The sequence below is a fragment of the Lemur catta genome, chromosome 1 (assembly GCF_020740605.2).
Source record: "Lemur catta isolate mLemCat1 chromosome 1, mLemCat1.pri, whole genome shotgun sequence".
Taxonomy (NCBI): Eukaryota; Metazoa; Chordata; class Mammalia; order Primates; family Lemuridae; genus Lemur; species Lemur catta.
In genome coordinates, this window is record NC_059128.1 from 88,654,476 (window position 1) to 88,672,614 (window position 18,139).

An 18,139-nucleotide genomic window follows, 5' to 3' on the forward strand; every position below is an offset into this window, starting at 1 on the left:
AAAAAATACTTCTTTAAAAAACACTTGACATTATTTGAAATCAAAAGTTATCAGTATCTTTTCCAACGTCACCACAGATATTTTAAAATTTCAAAAATTAGTAATTTGAATGAGAATTTAAAACTCTTTGCTACTAGAGTGGGTTCCATGTACTAGAGAAAAATTTGAATCCCTTCTTTTAAAATCAGTAAATATATACTAAATACTTACTATGAATGAAGAACACTTTTAGGCTTTAGGGGTTTAAATATGAATAATATATGGAACCTGTCTTCAGGATGATTATAGTCAAAAGATAACTTAGACCTTGGGAAAGAAATAACTTTTTACTGGGAGGCCAATGCAGGAGGATCACTTGAGCTCAGGAGTTCAAGAGCAGCCTGAGCAAGAGCAAGACCCACTACTAAAAATAGAAAAACTTAGCCAGGCATGGTGGCACGCACCTGTAGTCCCAGCTACTCGAGGTGGAGGCAGGAGGATCTATTGAGCCCAGGAGTTTGAGATTGCAGCGAACTATGATGATGCCACTGCACTGTAGCCAGGGCAGCAGAGTGAGGCTCTATTTCAAAAAGAAAGAACTTTTTAATTTTTTATGTTGAATAATTGTTGTCAACCCAGAACATAATGTAGTATTCAGGAAATGCTTTTTGAATTAAAGGGATAAAAATAAAGACTGTAAAGCTATTGTTTTATATAGCTATATTTTATATATCACCTGTTAATGACTTCCAGCCATAAGCTGTACTTTTCAACTTCCTCCTCCTCTGTTGAAACCATCAAAAATATGTTAACTTGCTTTCTTTGTGTAAGAAACTGAATTGTTTGTCCCAATTTCCCCCTCAATTATGTAGTCAACTTCTACTTATACCCCAAAATAGGAGTATTTTTGCAAAAAAAAAAAAAAAAGGGAAATTACAGCTAATACAGCCAATAAGCATTAATTACATTGTTTTAGGATTGACCTAATTAAAAATATTAGGGCCATGACCCCTCACGTGACAGAGAAGTACAGAAAACCCTTTTTAAAGGAAAAACGTTGTAGTTTCACTAAAGTAAAGATGAAACAGTGATAATCTTCCCAAACTGAATTTCCCGTACTAAAGTTTTCTTCAAGAACCTAACCTTTTGTCATCACCTATGTTGCTGTCATCTTTGTCCAAGCCACCTTTATCTCTTTCTTGAATTATAGCAACAGCTTCCCAACTGGTTTCTCAGTTTTGTTTTATTTTTGTTTTTTAAACACAGGAAGATCCTTTTAAAATCTAAGTCAGATCATATCATTCGTGTGCTTAAAATCTTCCAGTAGCTTCCCTTATTGTTATACAACCAAAATCTTTAAAATGGCTTACGAGACTTTTCCTAATCTGTCCCCTGCTACCTCTCAGACTTCATCTTCCACCTGTCAACTCTTCCTTCACTCCACTCCAGCCACACTATCTTCTTTACTGCTACTTAAAGATATCAAGCACAATTCTGCCTCAGGGCCCTTGCATTTATTGTTCTCTCTATTGGAACATACTTTCCTTAGTATCAATATGGTTCATTTTCTCTTTGATCACATATCATTTTACCAGTGGGGATATTTCATCTTTGGAATAAAATGGCAACATGCCTGCAGCACCCTCTCACTCTTCCTTGCTGTATTTTTCTTTATAGCATTTAATACCATCTGATATAACCTAATTTGTTTATTCTTTACCTGTATCACCCCGCAGCAACTTGATAAAGCAGGGATTTTATTTATATCATTTATTGCTGTATCTGCAGCACTAAGGTGCAGAATAGTGAGGTGCTTAATAGCTATTTGTTGAATATATGAACAGACTCGAATGATTAGCAATACAGCCTTAGCTCTTCTTTCTTTTTAGACTATGCTCACTTGACTTAGGGAAGGTATAAGCTACATACTGGACAATCTGAATTATCTTCAGGAGAAGGAGAACTATAAGTATTAATATATTTTAGCCCACTGTATTATAAAAACATTTACCATGCTTTTTTTTAGAAGCAAATCATAGGTATAGCATCTTTATTACAGAGTAGTGCAGGAGCCACAGCTCACTTATTAAAATGAGCTCTCATATTGACTCAATTGCTTGTTACTTGCTAAAATTATAACAAAACTATCTCTGAAGAGGCTTACATGTTTATTTGAAGTACATAGCTACAAATCTTCTATTTTACAGATGATGCGATATTAAACATAAAATTGCACATTATTGAGAAACCAAAATTGTTATTGAGTAAATTAAACAATGACAGAGTTAGGTAACAGTTATTCGCTACTGGTAAGACATCAACTCTTTATTTTTTTTTTACCATTTTTTCCAGATACTACATATCTTTTAAGAAAGATAATAGTTTTAACTGAACTCATTACTAGGCAACAGAATTCCATAACTAGCCCCTTATACAGATACTTCCTTTGTTGGCATAAATATTTTTAGAATACAAAGCATTTGGACTCTTAGAACTAAGAAGTTGTAATTATGTTTTTGGATTTCTTTTTTGGATCAGCCTTTCAATTTCATGTGAGGATTTAGGATTTCAATTATTCCACTTGCAGATAAAATCATAAAAATACAACTTAAAAGATTGGTATGGACACCGGGTATCCTCTATGCCAGTGAGTCACAACCGGTGGTCTTTAGAAACAGTAATATGACAAGATTTAAAATAGTTCAGAAAACCTAATAAATTGTCCAGTATCTGCGGTCCCCAACCCCCGGGCCTCAACCCATTACCAGTCTGTGGCCTGTTAGGAAACCGGGTGCACATTGCTGCCTGAGCTCCACACCACATCCACCCCCCACCCAATGGCACCCCACTCCCCCATCCCCTGTCTGTGGAAAAATTGTCCTCCATGGAACCAGCCCCTGGTGCCAAAAAGGTTGGGGACTGCTGGTCTAGTTTACTGAAATAAAGTAATGATGCTAACTTAAACATCAGATTTCTTTTTACTAGAGTTATTTTAGTTCAGCATGGCAATGCTTCATTTCCCTTCTAATCAGAAGTTCTGAATGGCTTTGATTTTGAGAGAAAAATATTCATAACTCATAAAAAAAAAACTCTAGGAGACAAAAGTCTTTCAAAATAAGAATTCAGAGTTTTTGGGTGGAATAGATTATAAAATGGATTATAAAATGTTTTATTAGTGGTAAAATGGCTAGAAAAATCTTTGGCCTAGTTTAATGCCTGTCCTTTGCAGAAATGGAAAATTAAGCGCTGGGAGAGTGGACCCTAAGATTTCATGCCTCCTAAGAGGCAGAGTTGAAACTTGCATCCCTATCTCCTGATTCCTAGTTTAGTACTCGTTTGCATTATATGGTAAACTCCACAGTGTTCTGGGACCTGCGCAACCTATCTTATATAGAGTACTAATAAGTGGTAGACAGAATACTTTTCTGCTCTAGTGCATATACATGTGACACAGATACATAGACTAAGTAGCTTAACAGGTTTCTTCCAGGTTTTGTATGTTTCCCAATCTGGCTGGTAAAGGACACTTGTCATTATTAGGGTGACATATCACCTTCACTGGTGAAGCATACTAAATATTAGCCAAATAGTGTTTGTTTTGCTTTGTTATTTGTTGAAAAGGCACTGCTGACAGTGTTTCCCATCTCCTCCTCTGTTTATTATACTCTCCTTAGATGTGCTTTCAAAATGAAGTATTATTTGGCTTTTGTTGAGAATGGTCACCAGAATTTAGTAGTAAGAAACCTTTCTTAAAAGATAGCTCCTTTCGTGCTGGGCACAGTGGCTCATGTCTGTAATCCTAGCACTCTGCGAGGCTGAGGCTGCCGGATCGTTTGAGACCAGCCTGAGCAAGAGCAAAACCCCCATGTCTACTAAAAATAGAAAGAAATTAGCAGGACAACTAAAAATATATAGAAAAAATTAGCCAGGCATGATGGTGCATGCCTGTAGCCCTAGCTACTCGGGAGGCTGAGGCAGAAGGATTGCTTGAGCCCAGGAGTTTGAGGTTGCTGTGAGCTAGGCTTGATGCCATGCCCTCTAGCCGGGGCAACAGAGTGAGACTCTGTCTCAAAAAAAAAAAAAAAAAGTTCCTTTCATAAGTTCGGGATCTGCATGATTTCTTCCAGTGAGTATGCCAAAAATTAGCTTTGCTTTGTTACTTGATCATTACAAATGTTAGCCAGGATGCTTTGGTAGACTCTTAATATTTAATTTTTCAGAGGTGAGAAGTATTAAAAATTACTGCCACTAGCAAGAATTTTTACCAAAACAAAAATATAGATTGGGGCCATAAATAATGTATAAATTATTTAGAGATTTGGATTACAGATTCTTGAGATGGTTCTGGACTAAGATGCAGATGTTAGTAGTCTTTTTAAAAGTAAATTCAAAATAGAATATTTTGGTGCTGTTCCATTTCTCATAAATTGAAAGGATCTGGCGCTTTCCAGCTCAGAAGAAAAAAATTGCATAGGCCAAAAGAAGAAACAAAAAAAAAAATGAGTAGCACTTTCTTTAAGGGACAGCTAACTTGACCCAAGACCACAATCACAAAAATTGTTTACCTTTACAGATGATTTAAAATAATAACTTTGTTTGCTTACAGTTTTGTTTTATTGTTAGTTTGCCTAATAAGTCAATAGTGCAAAGCCTTGTGCCAGTCTTGAAAGCTCTTCAGAAGTGCTGGTTTATTGAGAAATTTTAAAATCTCGGTCTCCTCCCCATCTTTTTTTTTTCCCATGTGTGCATACACACATTAGGCAGTCCTGTGATTATAGAGCCATCTGCAGGAAAATTATCAAGTTGCAACATAGTTAATGATTCTCTTACCGTGTTATTTCAAGTGGTAAATGAGAAGTGACAAACTGCAATTCATGTGGGGAAAGAAAGGGACAGCCAAGAAATGCAGGAATTATTAGGGCAGGGGGCACCCCCATACACACACTTTAATTTTTCAAAGAAAACTGCTTTGTCATAGTGAGTTTGTGATCAAAAGAAACATACAATTTGCTTCAGGTTTTACATCTTCCCTGTAATTACAGTTCTCATTTGAAGAGGTAGCTAATGATTGCCTTTTAGAAGCTTTGTATGATCTGTCAGTTCTGCTCATGTTGATGTCAGAGGGGTACTATTTATTTACCTCAGAAAGAGATTTATTTGCTTTCTCCTCCAGGAGATATGGCTGTTTTTACACATCCTCGCTATAGGCATATGATTGTCAAAAGGGGAATTAAACAAGTGTTCTTTTCCCCTTAAAATGCAGTTTACATAGCTGATTGTTTTCGTCGGCTATACAGATAGGTGTTTTGTATTTTGTTAATCATTAAGCATTTCTAAAACTCAATTTAGACTTGAGATATTTGTAAAGAAACAGTAGGAAATATGATGCTCTATGTATGAGACAGATGCTGATTTGTGAATTTTAGCGTGTATCTTCACACTGTTGAGAAATGTGTATTTATATGTGTTCATGCTTCTGATTCCCAGGCAATATCCAAATAAATTGTATACCAGCATTCAGACTAATCTTTGATATCTACTATAAGTCTAGTTATTGGTTTGGGTAAAATTTAGGTAGTCACAATTCAAATTTAAATGAAAGAGTTTTTTCTTAGAGCATCACATATGTAAAGATCACAAAATCGGGTCTTTGATTTTTAACATTTTCATACAGTGGAAAGATAATAGTTGGAAACCCTTTTTACTGATGGATTGGGTATCAGCAAGATGAAAGTGACTGCTGAATTAGGACATGTACTGTCATATTTAAATGATATGCATTGAGTCTTAGTGGACTGGTTTGAAAGGGATGCATTATTTCACTGGAGTATTCTATTCTCATTTTCTTTGTGGCAAAAGTAAATTTTCTAAAATGTGAGGATATTAGAAGACAACCAGAAGACCAACTTTCCGAACACTTAGGAATGACCATCTTTATTTACAAAGTAACACATACTAGAAAAATCTACAATGTAATGTTCAGATATAAAGCCTGGGATTTTGGTGTCTGATTTAGTTGGCAAAATACTGCACATTTAGGAAACAGCATTCACTCACAAGTTATCTCTGTACAACATAAATAAGAAAGAAGAAGCATTGGAGAAGAGTCTTTTGCGTAGAATTTGCCCACTTATAGGTTCTCTCACTTACTATCATCTTTAATCCCTCCTTACCCCTACCTCCCTTGTAGCCAATAATTTATTATTTGCTGAGTTTATCCTTTAGGAAAATGTAGAGTTCATTTGTGGAATTATTCATATGTGAACTTTTAAGTTTGGCTTCATTTATTTCTCGGAAAGTCTGTTTTCCAAGAATTGATTCACTCAGAAATAATGTTAAAACTTTTCATGAATCCTACAGTGGATTTTAGATTTACTTTCCAGCCAGATCTTCTGGCTTTTTGGGACATGGAATGTTGCCTGTTTATTTTAGAGGACTGTACAGTAAGATTAACCATTAACTGGCCTTTATTAATTAACTAATTCAAGATGTGTAATTCAGTTCAATTAAAATTTTCTTTTGAAAACTGTTTAGAATTTTGTTACTTTTTGAAATATTCTTGCTTAAAGATAGTTTAAAAAATAGAGAATACTGTTAGAGTGATCCAAATATCAGGATAAAAATGAGCTAATAAAATAGATTAAAATGCTACAAAGGTAATTCCAAGAAATTTTGTATAGCTCTCCAAGGAAGATCTATTTCCCAATCAACAGAAAGATAAGAAGGAAGAATAAATTTTTGTATGAGAGCCTGGAATTTAAACTGAAGGCCAGAAAGTTCTTACTCTTTGAAAATATCTTTTCCTAAATCTTAAGTAAAGAAGTAAATTGCTTAGGCAAATCACATTATAGCTTTTTCTTATCTGTTTAGATCTGTGCTTGATGACTATTAGAATAGCAATAAACATCACATTCTGAAATGTTTGGTGGGGAAGGAATATTTGAAAATCCATGAAATGCTATCATCCTTAAACCAGGAATCATCAGTTTGCTAATAAAAGATGTATGGCCCCAAGTCTTTTTTTTTTTTTTTCCCCAGAATTCTCGTACATTTTCATTAATCATGCTGCCAGTGTGTACAATAATGTCTATTTTGCTATAAAACTTGGTGATTTTTTTATATTGTTGTAGTAGGTAACGTTAATATTAAGTCAGATCACATCTTAGAATAACATATAAGTGATTATGTAGAATTGCTGGTGGAAACAATTCAGGATAAAAAGTGCATGACAGTTCGGAGCTCCTGTACAGACAGCATGCCTGTCTAAAATCAGGTTTAAAAATTGGCCCTGTCTCCAGCTGACTCATTTTGTCAGACTGAGTCACAGGATTAACCCTTGACATGTTCCTTTAAAAAAAAAAAAAGGCAAAGATTAAACAACTGCATTGACTAGAGCAGCACTTGATCCATCTATGTGCACTTTTTTCCTGTAATATGATTCTTCTTAGGAAAAAAATTGTGCTACAGCTGTTGCATAGATTAAATTAGGTTTTATAAAAAATATTTTTGAGAGAAAGAAAAAAGACTTTATTATAGAAGATAATTTCTAATTGTAATAAAGCAAATGACTGTCTACATCAACCAGTTTTAGTTTCTTTTGGGTAAGGCAGACATCAAGAAAGATGGTATTTTAGAGTGACAAACTTAAAAGACCCTTGTTATAGTATACAAGTAGAATATTGGGGCACATTTTATTTAGATTACCACCAGTTTTCTTGACTATTTACTGTTTTTGAGGAATGAGTTTAATATCATACAGTTATAGATACAGATAGAGATTTTTTTAAGTTTCTGTATATACTCTCAAATTTAGGCAATAGTGTGTACCAGATACCTATGGTGTATATTGGCAGAGGAGGTCTTCCTTACAGATGTATGGATTTCATATATGTTTTTAAGAGAAGGAATGAAAAAGTGTAAGGATAAGCTTTTAATTAGTTTCTCACTCTTTAGAAACTGTTAAGTTTCACATTCAGGTTTCAGGTTTAACAACAGATCTTACACAGTTGCTTAATAATAAACTGATTTTAGACCAGTAAAAGAAGTTTGGTTATACTGTTTGGCTTTACTGTGAATTTCTTTTTTATCTGAATGTATGTTTATACCATGTAATTGCCTCTAAAATAAAGAACTGATGATGAAATATTAAAATTTTCATTGTGCCTTAATAGCCGAAGTTGCTTAGTTGGATTCATATAATGCTGTTTATTTTATCAAACAACATAGAACTCTCTCTGTTTCCTGTCAGGCACTAGAAATGAGCTTAGTTATTACAGGTGGATATTTTATTAACATATAAAAAAAGTTTTCTCAGATTGGAGCGGTGATTATTGAACGAAAATGTTGAAGTAGTATCAGTGCTTTGTGGCTTCCCTCTTCTCCCTGTTCCTCCTCAATTTCTATTGAAAAGTAAGTTTCTTTGATTTTTTAACAATTAATAGAAAGAGGAAATTTTATTTTAGATAGTTGATTCGCGGCCCCCCCCCAATTTTAAGAATAGCTGTTTTGTCAGTAGAGAAAGACTATGCCTATGAAAGACAAAATTTACTTGAATGGTTTTAAGGCATGGCATTGTTAATTGTAAATCAAAGCTTTTTACACAGTTCTCCAAGGATTGAAATGGGTCTTTGTGGTCTCTCAGGAGGGAGGAAGTTACAGACCACTCTGCAGACTGGCATTTTAATAGTCTGCTGTGCAGTGATGTTCTTTTGCAGCTGCTGCTTAGCCTTTTCTATATCTGGAGAGTGTGGGGAGGTTTTATTGTTGTTCCGATACCATCAGCTTTTAAAACATTGTGAAGTTAGCTGGCTGTACCGTCTGATTTAGTTTTATTACTGTAATTTGATCAATATGTTTCCTAAGAATCAGGTTTTGGGGGGAGTCCGTTATATATATTCCTAGAATATTTCATAGAGGATTTCTGCATCATGAAACATGCCTTTAAAAAAAAGTGATGTGCCCCTTTTGGCAGCTTGTGAGCTGTCCTCTGATTCTGATTAACAAACCTACAGGGCACAGGGAGAAAAGATAGTACAAAGAGGTTTTCATGGAGGGAAATGAGAAAGAAAGAAAAGTTGCTGTTCTGTTTTTCCAGGTTAGAATTTACCCCAAAAGAGAAATAGAAAATTTTTAAATAGCAAAATGTATTTGTGTGTATGAGACATGTATTCGTAGATAGCGTTTAAAACCTTCTGACATCAAAATATAATGAGGTAGAAAAATCTGAAACATTTATTCTCGAACTGATTATTTTTCCTTCCTGAAAAATTTGAGCATTAACATAAAAATATGAATATATAGAGCATTCCTTAAGAATAATAATGAACTTGGAGGAAAGACTTCTAGGAAGCCTTATTTCGTTTATCAGCTAGAGTGCACATTTTGTATGTATACACACCAACCTTTCCATACTTTATGTAAGGAAAACAAAACCTTGTCTGTTTTTTCTATTTAGTTATTGAATCATTTAATACATATTTAGATGTTCTAGAAGACTACAGTCCATTATAAACTTTTAATTGGTGTTATGAATGAGAAATTTTAGGAGCTTAATAATTGAAAAATCTATATTGTTTCCATTGTAAAAACAGGTGATTTATTTTTAAGGTAATTTTTCTGATTTTTGGACTTTTTAATAAAATTTGTTCCTTTCTATTTTTTAATATAACTTTTTTGTAAGTTAAAAAAATTGTGGTTTGTTCTAACTAGTTAAGAGGTACTTACATGACAGTCGGCTTTCTCCAGGAAGTGATTTTGTTCAAGGCTTAACTGTCTAGATCCTTCTTGTTACACATGATTCAATGTTTCCAATTCCTGATTACTTGATCATGTGTTTATCAAAGTTGAAGCAATTTTAGACCGTGCCAGATGGAAATGTTACTGGAGGTGTAGCAAAGCAAGTTTTCCCTGCCAGAAGTGCTTCTAATTTAATTAAAACTAAAAACAAACCAGCAGAAGATCTGTTAGTTTGCCTTCCTTTGTGTTTGTGTGTATGAATGTATATTTACATATATATAGGAGATAAATCCTTAGGATTAATAATTCCTTGGGATTTTTCTTCAGAACACTATATCTCTTTATTTAGCGTTTATAAATGATTTATATTTTTTAATACCCCAGATTTTGTCTTATTGGTATCCTCCACCAATGGAAGGACTTGATGGAAATTGAAAGAGGTTACTTACAGCATAAACCCTCCCTCTGTGCTCTGTGAGTTGGTTCAGTCCTATTTTGCATAAGTTCCTTTTGAGTAGATCCATGTGTGGATGCATAGTACTGAAGACTTACTCTGTTTGCCTGAGTGGATGTATGTCTTGAAAGAGAAGCTGTAGGCATTAGCTGCAAACAGTAACAATTTTCAAAATCAACATGTATTGTGCTTATCCTGTCCCTGGAATGGGCAGCAATTCTTTGATGTATTACTACAATGGGAAAACGGTAAGCCTTTTTCTTTGTTCATATAGCTTCTAACTGACTTGTTTAATAGAAAGCAGTGTAGATTAATTGCTTTTTACTAAAGCCTGTAAGGTTTTGTTTTATCCTTTTCTGCAATACATTAGATTGTATATTTATTTGTAAGTATTGTCAATAAAGTCATGTCTTCTACACAGTTAATCGATAGTTGTTGGCTTTTATTTTTACAATAGTATAGAAAATAAACTTGAATTTGTGAGCTATTATTTTTAGCCTGATGTCTTTACTAGCAGTGAGCTTGGAGGTACATTTGTTTTGATGTTTTCATATATTGTAAACATATACTCTTTATATAAAATACATACATACGTATATATTGAGTATTATTCAATGCTTTGTAGATGGAAGGAAAAGATGAAAGTCATCTTGGATATTCATAAAAATAACAAGTATGAAGTTCTGGGAATGATTAGGGAAAGCAGTCAGCTAGTGAGGGCCGTATTTCCTGTTTGGAGTTTCAGGTCCAGAGCCTGACTTTTCTGGGATACCATCTGTTTCCAATCAAACTAGAATTTTGACCCTGTGCAGATTCATAAAATAAGTCACTATTTTTAAAAAGAATGCATTTATACATTTTCCAAAGAATGTATTTCGGGTCAATTTATAGCACATGGTTAAGTGTTTTAAAATAATACTTTTTGTATCGCCACGTGAGACATTTCTATTCTTTAATTGCTTTGTATTAATTATTTATGTTTCTGGGAAAAAAAAACATTAAGCCAGAGGATTCTGTATGTTCTAAAAAGAAAGTGAACTTCTCTGAGAGATTCAATAGGAGTTATCTTTGTAAGATACTTGATAACTATTATAAAAATGTTATATTAATCAATAACAATCTTGGTTTATATGAGAAATTCAGTATTTTTCTTCTCAGTCTTCCAAAATTTTTTCCCTCAAATGTCTTACAAAAAATGCATATGTGGCTTTACTGATAGGGGAAGTGGAAAAGAGTATTTTTAATGTTAATGTTTTAAGTTATGAAAATTCAATTACATTTTCCTGAAATAGGCATAAAATTAGCTACGGTTGTCTCTTCCCTTTTTACCACTTGAAAATGTTTGAAATAGCATATTTCTATAACCAGAGTACTGAGACCTAATCAAACCACTTTTTCATTCTCTCTTTTAGTAAGGCCTCTTTAGACTTGGCCAGTGTTTGGTTGTGAACTTTTTTGGATAAGCTCTCTTGATGATAAGCCAAAATATCTTTAAACTCATTAAAAGTATATGTTCAAGCTGCCCATAAAAGCAGAGCTTTGGAGAATGTGAGAGGTAGATTTAGATGGATAATAAAGTGAAATTACTTGATCTTTGTATAATTTTCTAGCCAGTTGTCTTTCAAATATGAAAATATTTTTCTTTTGTGTCCGATTCTAAGTAAAATAGTCTGTTTGAAAATGGTATGTGGATGTGTGTGTGTTTATGTTATAAGTTCAGTAAAAGTAATTATGCAGGACCCCTGAAACTATAACTCAAATCGAGTTTAGATTTTATTCTTTCAAAAGCACAGATTACTCTATTACAACATTTCTCTTTGTTCTACATTGAGAGGGGGGTTGGGGACAGCTTTGATAGTATTAAGTATTTCCAGGCTTGTGGTAGATGGCATAGTTGGTATGTTAGAGAAGTATAGCCTGAAAATTGATAGCCTGTGTCTGATGTAGGTCAAAGGTGACTTTTATGTTCTTGAAAAATGTATAAACAGATGATACATTATCTTAGTACTCTGAATCATAAGACCTTGGACTTATATGTGTTGTATTTTTACTTACCTCTAGTTTTAAAAATTACTCCCTAATAATTTTTAGAAATTTTATTAGAAATTATTAGAAACATTATTCTCTAATGATTTCAATTTTCTTCAATAAGAAAATCATGTATAATTATATTGTATAAAGATTATATAATTACATTGTTAGTATGCATTGGGAAATATCTGTCAGTGCTTTATAGTAAAAACTAGCACTTTCATTAATATTTCTAGACTTTAAGTGAAATATACTTCCTCACTTGAGTTATGGAATTTTATATAATTCTCATGGTGAACAAGTTAAATTTAAGCTCACTCTGTAATCCCATTTTATCAATTTATTTTAAGACATAGAGCAGATTAATATTTGTAAATGCTAATGAGTTCACATTGATTTCATTTTTAACATCCCATTAGGAGGTATTATGAGAGAGTGAGAAATCCTAAGTGGTCTTGGATTTAAACAGAATACTTTTTCTTTTTTCCAGTTTTTATTTTTAAGTTTTCAAGTTGATTCCATATATTTAAGAGTATTTGGGATATTCTAATAAAACTGAACAAACTCTAGGAAAAGACCAAAGAGTCTTTTTATATTTTATTACCTAATATTATGTGGCCAGTATTGTATTGTTGGAAATATAACTGATTTGTGCATATATGTACAGAAAAGAAAAGCCAAAATTTTTTCCCACTATTTGAAACAAGAAGGGGTTAGTGTTCTGTGTCATATATAACTTTTGTATAGCTGTATTCTGTATCATGATGTAAGGTATTAATGTGTGTTTATAATAAATGGGTACGTTAAAACTTTTACACATTATACTTTTTTGAGATTTAAAAAATAGCAAGAAACAGTTGATTTCTGAGGTTCCTTATTTATAAAGGACTTAGCCTGCATTCAGGCTAATAAATTATGTCTTTTGTGCAGAAAGGTAGAAAGTCTTAGAGAAAAATTCGGGACAAGAGAGGACTCCCTTTTTCTGTTTACTTTGAAGATTCTGGAGTTTTACCCTTCCTCAGATCTAATCAGCCTCTATTTTTCTAGACCTTAAACTAAACATGCTAAAAAGTATTCTAGGTATAAAAATTTTGGCAAGTACAGGCATGATATTATTTTCATTGTATCAAGGGATTATTTTAATCTTATGAGAGACAACACAGAAATCCAAGCGTTAAAACTCGAGCTAGAAACACAATTTTGAATGTTATTTCTTTGGGTGGAATCTGTGAAAAAAGAGACAGAAATGAACATGATTGTGAGAGCTACTCTGTACCAGGAACTGTGCTATAAAGAGTTTACATTTATCTCATTTAATTCTCACAACCATGCTGTCATTTAGATGTTCCTAGCCTCATTTTATAAATAAGGAAAATGAAGTTTAGCCCTACCCAGTTAGTAATTGCTTAGGTCAGAATTTGAACTCAGGTCTGCCTCCCAGGGACAGGTTTTTCTCTTTTATATTATCCAAGAACAAGTAAATCAGTCTCCATTGCAAAGGGCTAAACTAAATTTATCCTTACTACCATTTGTATTAAAATATACTACATTGAAAAGAAAATTTAACTGGGAAGAACACTAGGCCACTCTTATAGATAAATCTGTTTTTTGCATATATGATCAGAGTAACAATCTTATGAATACTAATTGATATGATTAGTCAAGCAAATTTTTATAGATTTTTAAGATGAAGAACTTAAAACTATCCCAGGTATATTTTAAAACTCAGGAAATTAGACTAGTAGGTCTTGTCTAATAGAATTCATCATAGTAAAAATGGCTTAGCCATGGTTGAGGCACCGACTGCCCATGGAATCTGGTTTTTTTGTTGTTTGTTTTTGGGGATTTTTTTTTGGTAAGAATTAGAGTAGCAAGTAACTAAAATTACATTATAAATGTTTCTAAGAGTTATTTTTCAAATAAACATTTTCAGTTAATAAAAGCACAGAAACCAGTGTGTGTATATAGAGTTATTTTCTATTCTCTTGAGGGATTTATTGCTAGTTAACATAAGAGAGGAAAGTACAATTAAATTAATTCAAATTTCCAGATTGTCTATGTGCCCAGTAAAGTTAAATTTAACATTTTTATGATAGAAAGACATGAAGTCATTTTTTAAAATCTTTGAATATAGAATGCTAAAGACATTGAATGACAAGGACTGTAGCGTGAATCTACTTTGGCTTTTTCCTCCCCTTACTGAGAGGATAGTGTATATGAGCTCAGGAAAGTTTTCCTTTCTTGATTCAAGTGAGTACAAATTACCAGTGAGTTAAAGCTGTAGTCTCTGCCAGGAGGTTTTGTCAGTGTTTTTAAGAGAGAAATTTATGTCCCTTTCCACGTGTTCATTAACATGTTGAGGAAAGGGGATCAGGTGCAGTATTGTTGAATCTAAATTTCTTTAAAATGTAGGTAGCTAAGATGTGACCGTCATTTATTTGTTCAATATATTATCCTAGCAAACAAGTTTCAAACCCTGTCTCTTAGAAATTCCATAATTTATCTCTCAAGAAAAAAATTTGTGATTATTAGAAAAGTGATAACAGTAGACAACCCAGTGATATTAATTTAAGATTAATAAAAATGTGCTTGGTTTACCTAAGTAGGAATTTTTCTCACAATTAAAAACCAATAGTATTCAACTGTGCTTGTGAGACATCAAGAGCAGTAATTGATTTTAAGATGATTTATACTGAAAACCAGAATTATTTTTCTTATTGTTGCTAGAAAGGAAATTTTATTTTATTTTCTCCTAAATGTGTCTCTGGAAATTTTTGGAAAAAGATATTGGTCCTTTTATTTAGGAAACTGCTGAAAACATAAACATGTATTTATCTCTCTTACAGAAATTCTAGTTATGTTTTTAACAGGCTAATTCAGTGAAAAGAGTCTTCCATAGAGGTAACTTGTATGTTCCTGTGTTAGTCCTTTTACTTTAGATATTTTGCTTTATGATGCCTGTGGTTTCAGTTTTTGTGGTATTTTTACTGGAACTGTCTAAATATTTCCCCCCTTAGGCTTGGAATTATAAAAACTATAGTAGCAAATTTAATTTCATGGCAAAATTTGCTGTTTTTATGTAATATTAAAATACTAAAAGCATTGAGGTATTTATAAAATCTGTCATTTGTTTAAGTATTCTTAGATATTGGGGAATTCTTAAATTAGACTGTCATTTTAGAATTTATTTAAATTTTTTGTGTTTTTCTTTGGGTTTATGTTTAATTTTGATTAGAGAAGGAACAGGAAAGTGAAGACCTAAACTTCAGAAACTTTAAAATTTTGCCTTTTAGGTAAAGATATATGCTTGTTACCTTAGGATATATATAAGATCAATATTCATAGAAAGTTAATGGCTCCAAAATGATCAGAAAAATACATAGAAAATGGTTTTTTAGGAAAGTTCTTTTCTTAGCATTCTTATCTGAATGAGTGTAGCTATTAAAACAAAATTTTATTTACTGTTTTTAAAACAGCCTCTTTTTTACTAAATTCAGATCCCACAGAATTCAGAAATACAAGGAAACTTGTCATAGTAATTGTGTGTATTACTATGAGTGGAACTTGCATAGGTTAATCAGCAATAATTTAAACACTAAAAAATAAATTTTGGGGATAATTATCTAGTTTTTCTTCCTTAGTTTTTGAGGGCTGACTCTTAAATGTGCGTATTTTTTAAATTATAGGCCCAGAGGCTTAATTACGGTTTTTTTAATACACAGTTTGACTTGGGTTGGGATTTTCTTTTTTCCATTGACCTGGACTTTTTACCCCCAGATTTTAAGTACTCAGCTAGATCTTGTAAAATTTTTATTGTTTCATACAAAATATAATTATTTGAAACACCAGATAAATCAAGTGGATGTTCCTGAATATCATATTTTCATTTTAAAATTATGATAGTAGGGTAAATTAGCCAAATGATTTTGTTTTGTTATTTTAGTAAGGGGGTATAAATTGTGCTCAAGATAATTTCTATTACTGGCATAGACCTTTCACATATTTGACGTCCATATAAACACATATTGAAGTGTTTGATGATATTGAACATATCGCAACTTAAAGAGAACTGCTATTCAAACCATCTTGACAAAAGAGCTAATAGAAGCACAGACATAATGAAATCTTGGTAATTAGTTCTGTGTTGGAGCATGTTCAGAAAAATAGATAAGCTACTTCTTCCTTTATTCTAAATTAGGTGAAACATATTCCCAAAATGTTTGAAAATTTAGGCTGATTTTGGTTTTTGTAGGCCTTGGAGCTTATGAGAATTCTAGAATATTTTTCAAAATAATTTATGTAATCTTGAACTGCTGGGTAAGGGAGGGTAATTTAAATCTGCCTTGTTCAGTATAGTAACTATTAGCCACATACAGCTATTTAAATTAATTAAAATAAAGTTAAAAACTGAGTTCCTTAGTTGGCACTATCCACATTTCACATTTGATAGTCACGTGACTGATAGCTACTGTGTTGTATAGCACAGATACAGAACATTTCCATCATCACAGAAACCTCTGTTAGACAGCACTCAATCTAAAGCATTCCTCTCATTTTCTCTGGAAGGGTATCTTAATTAGGATATATGACTATTCTCACATATTAAAGAATATTCTTATCTCCTCATAATCTGGGACATATAAAAATACCAGCCACCACAGAGCCTGAGTCTGTTTTCAAAAATACAGGGAATCACATAATACTTTAACTCTGTCTTATTACTGAATGTGACTAAATGAAAAACTTTTTTTGCAAAAACTTCTACCATTTTGCATCTTTTCTCAGTAATTATCAGAAAATCATTATGCCTCCCTGCCTCATAGGGATGTTTCCAATATTAATGATAGGAAGGTTGCATTGAAATCGGAAGCATAGTGCACAGCTCCAACCTCTAGAGCTAAAGAGAGAGTGGGTCTGCCCTGAATTGGGGGTTATCCGTATGACTAAACTGAATCATACAAGCAGGAAGAGAGGAATCTGTCTTTGCCAATTTGACTCAAATTGATTTTGTGAACTAAAAAGTTTCAAACGTAATTGCATACTCATTGTAAACAGTAATTGTAAATATTCATTCCTAAAGTATGCTATCCTTTTTACAAAGTTCCTTTGGGATGGGTGCCATCAGAACATCCAAGGTATTAAATGTGGGTTCTTTTGGCCAGAGTTAATAGCTGAAAGGGAGATACATTTTAGATTTTCAGTTCTGTTCTTTGAAATTAGGAGTGTCTATTCTCAAGACACTCAAAATTTCTCTTAACACCATTCTTGGAGGGGAAAATATAAGTGCTTGGGAAAAGAGTCAGTCCCATGATAGCTGCTGTGAGCCTGGCATTCAGAAACAGAGGCTAGAGTTCTAAAGGAAATGTCTGTCTACCACATTTTAATAGAATATCTTAAATGACTTAATTGTACCTTTTTCTAGTCCCTTTAAAATAGTTTGACTCCTGGCAGATTTTATTCATCTTAAAGCATACATATTTCTTTCTCTTAATTTTAAGATTGTTTGTTGTGATACAAAATCATCCTTGAGATTTAAACATATGATTAGATCATAACTAGGAAAAAAAAAAAACTGGCATCTATGTGCAGGTGATCAGATGACATAAGCAGTCTGGTTTTAATTTGTGGCCGGTACTGATTGTAACTAAGAAAGACTTACTCTTTTTGTGGAATTGGCTGACTATTTCCCTACATCTGGAGTTAATAAAATCTTTGAGACCACATCAGTTGTGCTTTGCCGCAAGAACTCTTTGATCTGAAAAATCAAGACTGGCACAACTGCTGCTTCATAACATTGCATCTATGTTTTTGCAAACTATGGTTAAGATACCAAAAGCAAAGTTATTTAGCCTGTGTTAGAAATGCTGTTAGATGGACCTCTCTGAGAACTATGTATTTCAAAATATTTTTATTATGATAAAAATTTTGAACTTATGTTAA

At 32.8% G+C, this 18,139-nt stretch overlaps 1 protein-coding gene across 6 annotated transcripts in view; it reads left to right on the forward strand.

Annotated features, from left to right (window-relative positions):
• The window catches only part of TCF12 (transcription factor 12), a 346,996-nt gene that overhangs the window by 279,533 nt on the left and 49,324 nt on the right, over window positions 1-18,139 (forward strand). For 2 of the 6 annotated variants that reach the window (XM_045530012.1, XM_045530023.1), the window contains exon 1: window positions 9,803-10,416. The exons of the other annotated variants lie outside the window; for them this stretch is intronic. In XM_045530012.1, coding sequence (XP_045385968.1) covers window positions 10,348-10,416 — 69 coding nt within the window. In that variant the 5' untranslated portion in view covers window positions 9,803-10,347. Of the gene's footprint in view, window positions 1-9,802; window positions 10,417-18,139 lie in introns of those variants that run through there. 6 annotated transcript variants of the gene reach the window in all.